Source organism: Schistocerca nitens, chromosome 1, assembly GCF_023898315.1.
Source record: "Schistocerca nitens isolate TAMUIC-IGC-003100 chromosome 1, iqSchNite1.1, whole genome shotgun sequence".
Taxonomy (NCBI): Eukaryota; Metazoa; Arthropoda; class Insecta; order Orthoptera; family Acrididae; genus Schistocerca; species Schistocerca nitens.
Window position 1 is genome coordinate 599,815,329 of NC_064614.1, and position 6,619 is coordinate 599,821,947.

Here is a 6,619-nt window from a genome sequence, read left to right on the forward strand (position 1 = left end):
CCGCCGCAGCCAGGCTGGCCGCCGCCGGTCTCCCCGCCGCAGCCGCCGCCGGTCTGCCCGCCGCCGCCTACGCCCCCGGCTACGCGGGAGCCCTGGCGCCCGCCGCGGCCGCTGCGCTGTCTCCCGCCGCCAGAGCTGCCGCCGCTGCCGCCGCCGCCAGACTGGCCGCCGCCGGTCTCCCGGCTGCTGCCGCCGGCTTGCCCGCCGCCGCCGCCTACGCCCCCGGTTACGCCGGCCTGGCCGCCGCCCGCTACGCCGGCCTGGGCCGCCTGGGCCTGCCCGCTGCCGAAGCCGTCGACGCCTACTACGACCCCAACCCGCAGTACAGCTTCAGCTACAGCGTCAGCGACGCCCTGACCGGCGACGCCAAGCAGCAGCAGGAGAGCCGCAGCGGCGACGTGGTGGAGGGCAGCTACAGCCTGGTCGAGCCCGACGGCAGCGTCCGCACCGTGCAGTACACTGCCGCCCCCGGCGCCGGATTCAACGCCGTCGTCACTAAGGACGGAGTCCCCACAGGCCCTGCACCTCTCGGAGCTGCCGTCGCTCCCAATGCCGTAGCCGCCCTCGCAGGCAAGTGTTACGTTAAAACGCTCGAACTTTCCCCGGCGTAATGAGTATTCCACGAAGTTTCGGGATTTCAGCCGGATAGCGTTGCCACGATGTTTCGACTGACAACCATTCAACCATCTTCAGGGGAATGTTCTGCGCTGGAGACTGCTACTGCACGTCTCTACACCGAAAATTGGCGCGGAGACACATGCACATAAGTTTCGATATGCAACAGAGGACGCTCATGTAGTGGATGCGTAAGCGTCTCTGGGCAAATTTTTGGTATGAAGTTAGAGACATGCAGCAGCAATCTCCATTGTAAAAAACAATTCACCTGAAGATACCTGAATGGCTGCCAGCCAAAATAACGTGGCAAGGTGTCGACATCATCCGGCTGAAATCCGGAAACTTCATTACGTTTTCTCGTCATTTCAATAATGTGCCCCCTTGTTTACATAATGCCAGTTTGCTTGGCAATCCTTAGAGTTTTAGAAAAATGGAGTACACCATTGGAAAAATTTTTAAACAAGTGTCTGATCCAATTTTTACCTGTTAGCTACTGACTGCTTTCGAAAGTAACTGGTAATCCTCATATTCAATAAGTTGAATGCACCGATACTTGTATTCATGTCCTGTTATAGTTGTGTGTGCACAGTATGATATGTCATGCTACTTATTGATTCTGAAAATTACCGGTGATGGAGAAAACCTTTCAGCGGAGAACAAACACAAGTGAGTTCGTCCGGCAAGGCAATAAAAAGGCTTCTCACTGTTTTTGCTATTGGCACTAAGGCATAAGCTCTCCAAATAATAAAATAAATTATATTTACATGGTGAAACTTTTGTAAATTAATATGGCAGTTTCATATTTTTAGACAAGCACATTGTCCACACAAATTGCCGAACTGGACGTACTTCAAATGAATTGTATTAGACCACTGGCGACGTAATCCATGTTTTCAATTGTTTGAAATACTTGTTCGACTTTGCAAAATGGAGATTTAAGAAAATAGTCGACAGAGCAGTGCTTCAAAATTTTAATCTTAAGCAATGTAATTTCTATTAACATCTCTCTCTCTCTCTCTGTTTCTCTGTATCTTTTACTCTCTATCACGTAATACATTTCCCAAGCTTTTCTCTATAAAATTCTGTCAATACCGTTGATACGGGTCAGAAATTAACCATTCTCATATTCTTCTCCATGTTCCTCACTACGTCCTCCTACGATCATAAATTCCACCATTTTCATGTTATGCCAAATCCTTCCACATAATTTTCAGGAACATAACACAGCATTGTGCCTATGGTGATCTAGCTGGTATGCACTAGACTCCACATCTGGAGGCCCAAGGTTCAATACCAGATACGGGTGGAGAGGTTTCTTCCTTTCATTGCTTCCGCGGCGCTCTCCGGTCCACTCTGCTTGCTGTCAATTGAGTAATGGGGGTCTTTCCTAGGGGTAAAAGGCGACTTGGGCAAAGGGCCCGCCCACTATCCTCTCCCTCCTAACGCTCCTGCGAGAAAGGCTGTACCCTACCTGCAGCGGGGCAATAGGCCTGTCAAGGGTTTGCTCCACAGATTTTCTACTTTTGATATAGCGTCACATTGAAATGTTGTAACTTACTTCTTACCGGTTTTCCAATTATTCCGTTTCACTTGCATACAATACTGTGTTCCTGAGGTACTCTTTTACAAACGCCTTCCTCTGTTCAATGTACTGTACGCCAATACAGTTGCTTCTGCATGATTTTTCCCTAGTACATTAATATATTTCTGATGTTTCTTTTCTCTTGAGCATCTTGTGTAATAATAATTACACTTTTTCTTTTACTATACCTTCTTTAACTGTAATAATGTGCTATTTTCCTTGCAACTAATCTCCCTCAGTTTCACAACTGCTTTGTTTATCTTTAAACCTTATTATCTGCTGAAAAAGCAGCTCTTTCAGTTTATGATTGTTTTCGGATGTATGAGAACATTGTCGTCCCTGTTCGTTACACACATACCTTTATCCTGTCTGAGAGCAATAGCAATGGTATGCAACGTCCTTTCATTACCTTATCAACGAGAACTTTAATTTCTTCACTTCACAATTTTTTTATTCCAACCTGGACATCGTATTAATCATTCAGTACTGTATTACTTTCCCCAATTTCTCAGTATTTCTAGCATATTGTATGTCATCATACTTTACGTTGCCAAGGCTACCTCTGGGTCCACAAGTTCTGTTTGTGCATCTTGATTTGCCTTCACTCTTCCTTCTGTTAGTAAATATGCACTCAGAATGGCTGATCTGCACTTCTTCTGAATCCAGTCGTCCTCACGCAGTACGTCTTCAAATTTTATATCCATTTATCTGTGTATTATTTCAGGCAGGAATTTGACAATGTGAGATATAGGACTGATTTTGCAACAGTTTACGTGTTTATTCGCTAATAAACTGGTGTCAGGGACATGGATTCTCATGGGATGCTTCTGCATCTCTCATTTGAACAACTACCTTAAATAGAGAGCGGACCTAATTCTGAGGGCAATACCTTAGACCTCCTAGTAAACGATGGACCGAAATTTTCGGGAATAAATCAAGGGAGTTTTGCAATTCATACAAGTGATCTAGCGAATAGCTTCGGAAGCTCTAAGAGGCCGTTCACAGACAACAGTGTTGTCTATAGGAAGGTTGCAACGCCAGAAGTGTGTATGGAAAAGCAGCAAGACCTGCGAAAATTCGGTTGTTGGTACAGGTGCTGCCTGTTGACCCAAACGTAATTTAATGTAAGATATCGCGCTTAAATAGGAATAGAGATCCACTGCTGTTCGATTAAGCTATGCTGTAAGTCACTGGAAACAGTAGCTGCCGTAAGAATCCTCTGGTGTAAACATCCAGGGCGACCTGAAGTGCAATGGCTACGTAAAACTAATTATAGCAAAAGCAGAGGCCGAACTAAAGTAATTGGAAAAAAATCAGAGAAATGTAATTCATCCATGTGAGAAGTGGCTTACGAAACACCTTTAAGACCGAGTGTTGAATACTGCTCACCAGCCTGCGAACCTTAACAGATTTGATTAATAGAAGAGACAGGGAAGATCCGACGAGGAGCGGCACGTTTCGTTACGGGATCTTTCAGTAAGTGGAAGAATATTACGGAGATGCTCAGCAACTTCCAGCGGCAATCGGTACAAGGGAGATGATGTATAACACCGAGAGGGAGACTGTACATTGGAAGGAGATTTTTACAGCATATTGCTTCTTCCCACGCAAGTCTCGCGAAATGACCTCGACGAGAAAATCCGAAAAAATTAGAGGTCGTACACAGGCTTATCGACCGTCCCTACGCACCATTCGCGAATGGAACACGGAAGGGTGAAATGATAATGATACCATAGGTATCCTCCACCACACACCGTAAGGTGTAGATATAGCTGCACCTTGTCGCTGTTTTAGAAGTTATAAACGAGATAGTAGGCAAACGGGTGTGCGGTGTGCACTTCTGTTCGCCCCTGGCGAAAGCACAAGCGGAAAGGTGTGGCGCTGCAACCCGCCCTCCGAAGTCAGCATGTGGTCTTCCTCGTCAGCCCTACAAATGCCAAGGCCGCCTGCTGTATAGCGTGCAGCATGCTCCGAACTCTTTGGCGCTCTCGGTGGGCGCTTTAAGGCGGGAGCAAGCAGGCATCTGGCGAAACGTACCGCCCTGCCCCTGTTACTCATAACGCCACATCGCCCAGTGGCAATTATAAATCCAGATGCGTGCTTTCCGAGCGCCGCTACAATTACCACTGGCAACGAGAACCAGTCATTTGGGGTCAGCTGCTACAGAAAGGTTACTCAAACTGTTTATCTTCGTTGCGGAAATCAGTTGCGGTGAGCAGTTTATGGTTGCTGGGATAATACGTACATAGGAAAGCTCAACATTCATCATCTTAATTTAAGCATTTTTTCCTGTGGAAAATTACTGTCAGCAATTTGCGATTAAAGTGTTGGTGTGTACGAGGTACGCTCATCTTACGAATTGTAGTGTGAAACTGCATTAACTGATCGAGTAGGAAGACATTTAATCGTCAATATTTAAACGTTATTTACGTCTTAGCGTTAAATTAAAAATGATACAGTCATGCTTCCATATGAGCGTAAAATTGTATCGCTGGCATTGCCATCGAAATTAATATTACATTAGTGATGGTTCATATGATATTCTTTGAACGCTTTAACAGTTGAACTCATTAGTTACATGGATCCTGCAACCAAATAATCAGCTTTACGAAGAAGGCTTACGATAAATAAATATTATTGGATAATCTGTGTGGATGACGACTTGTGGTAGTTTTATGCGTGGTCGAAGCCATCCACTCACGGCTCCGTATCTCTACATAAAAGAGATTTCTATACATGGTTGATATAACATTTCAGAACTTTGGAGCAAAGGCAGATACAACTAATTCGAACGAACCTGGACCTCATCAAGGGACTTCCGTTTCCGCAATCTGATGCACCAACACGAAAAAACTTACTGAATTCGCAGAATAGTGAGAGTCCTGATATAAAGACAATGGTAGCTTTTTACGTGTGGTTTAAGACTTAACTTCATACCTAGACAAAGCATAAGCATACTAATCTGACGGACTACTACACATACGAACCTTTCCAGGAAGATAATTTGAAGCAGGTGCAGGCTTGACAAGGAACACAATATCATCTGGCATACACGAGAAATCGTTTTGGATACAGGGTTTCAGGATTATTTACCTGAATAAATTACTGTGCTACGTGTGCAGTGCTTTTCTGTAGCACTCTTCAGACAGATCACACGGACTTTCCATCGTCTAACTTCATCAGGAGATCATAAGCGTGTAACAAAACACATGGGACAACACGGTTCGGAATGTTATATAAAAATACCACGTCTTCCTACAACCATAGGATAAACTCACCTTATCTGCTTCTGTGTCACCGAACGAGATGACACAGTGGTGAGACATTGCACATACGAGGTGTGTGCAAAAGAAACCGAACTTTTGAAATAGCGCGACAACCAACAGAGTTAGAGCGCTACGGCTACTGAGCGCACCTAGCTCTAGGTTTAGAAAACAAACTGCCATTTCTATCTTTGGTTGGGGTTGGGTTGTTTGGGGGAAGAGACAAAACTGCAAAGTCATCGGTCTCATCGGATTAGGGAAGGACGGGGAAGGAAGTCGACCGTGCCCTTTCAAAGGAACCATCCCAGCATTTGCCTGGAGCGATTTAGGGAAATCATGGAAAACCTAAATCAGGATGGCCGGACGTGGGATTGAACCGTCGTCCTCCGAATGCGAGTCCAGTGTGCTAACCACTGCGGCACCTCGCTCGGTATTTGTCTCGTGTCGCTCGGACAATTAGCAAGAGGACCACAGCCTCGAAAGTAAGAACGTGTGTAACCTGTTCGTCGGATTAGTGCAATGAAGAACAACGTGTGTGCATTAAATTGGTATAGCTTTCACAGAGACATTTCAAATGCTTAGCCATGCATAGGGTGAGGACTGTATGAATCGCACGCAGTGTTACGAATAGTTTAAACGTTTTCAGCAAGGCAGAATGTCGGTCTGTGACGATTCCAAGTGTGGACGTCCTTCCACTTCAACAGATAATGGCCATGTGGATAGCGTTCGTTCTGTGATCTTCGGAAATAGTCGTTTAACTGTTCGGGAATTGGCTGAGGAGGTGGGCATCGGCATAGCACCATATCATCAAATTTTGAGTGAAAAACTTGAGGTGCGTCGTGCCAGTGCCAAATTCGTACCGCGTTTGTTGGCTGAAGATCAGAAACAGACCCGTGTTGAAATGTGTGAGGAACTGCTTGCAGCTGTTAATGACGATGAAAACCTTTGATACCAGGCTATGAGACGTGGGGTACGGATAACGAAGATGCAGTCGTCGCAGCGGGTGGGCAGAGGGTCGCCTCGTCCAAAAAAACCACGCATGTGTCGGTCAAAGATGAAGGTGATGTTGGTTGTATTTTTTCTGTACAAAGGAGTTATCTATCACGAATTTGTGCCACGTGGTCAGATGATAAACAAGGAAGTCTACCAGCGAATCCTA

General features: G+C 45.7%; 1 protein-coding gene across 1 annotated transcript; it reads right to left on the reverse strand.

The window, feature by feature from the left end:
• Window positions 1-79: 79 nt before the first annotated feature.
• Window positions 80-5,523, reverse strand: LOC126262393 (homeobox protein Hox-A13-like). Its single transcript, XM_049959046.1, has 3 exons — window positions 5,476-5,523; window positions 261-563; window positions 80-214 (listed from the first exon to the last, which is right to left on the reverse strand). The coding sequence occupies exons 1-3, from the start codon at window positions 5,521-5,523 to the stop codon at window positions 80-82; spliced, it is 486 nt and encodes a 161-aa protein (XP_049815003.1).
• Window positions 5,524-6,619: the final 1,096 nt, after the last annotated feature.

Excerpts from the sequence above, each read along its gene's own strand:
- LOC126262393 (XM_049959046.1), bottom strand. The coding sequence starts at position 5,523 with ATGTCTCACCACTGTGTCATCTCGTTCGGTGACACAGAAGCAGATAAG. Across the intron at positions 564-5,475 it reads GTGACACAGAAGCAGATAAG|GGCGGCTACGGCATTGGGAG; the intron begins GTGAGTTTATCC and ends CTTGCCTGCGAG. Across the intron at positions 215-260 it reads GGCAGGCCCAGGCGGCCCAG|GCGGCGGCGGCGGGCAAGCC; the intron begins GCCGGCGTAGCG and ends CCGGGGGCGTAG.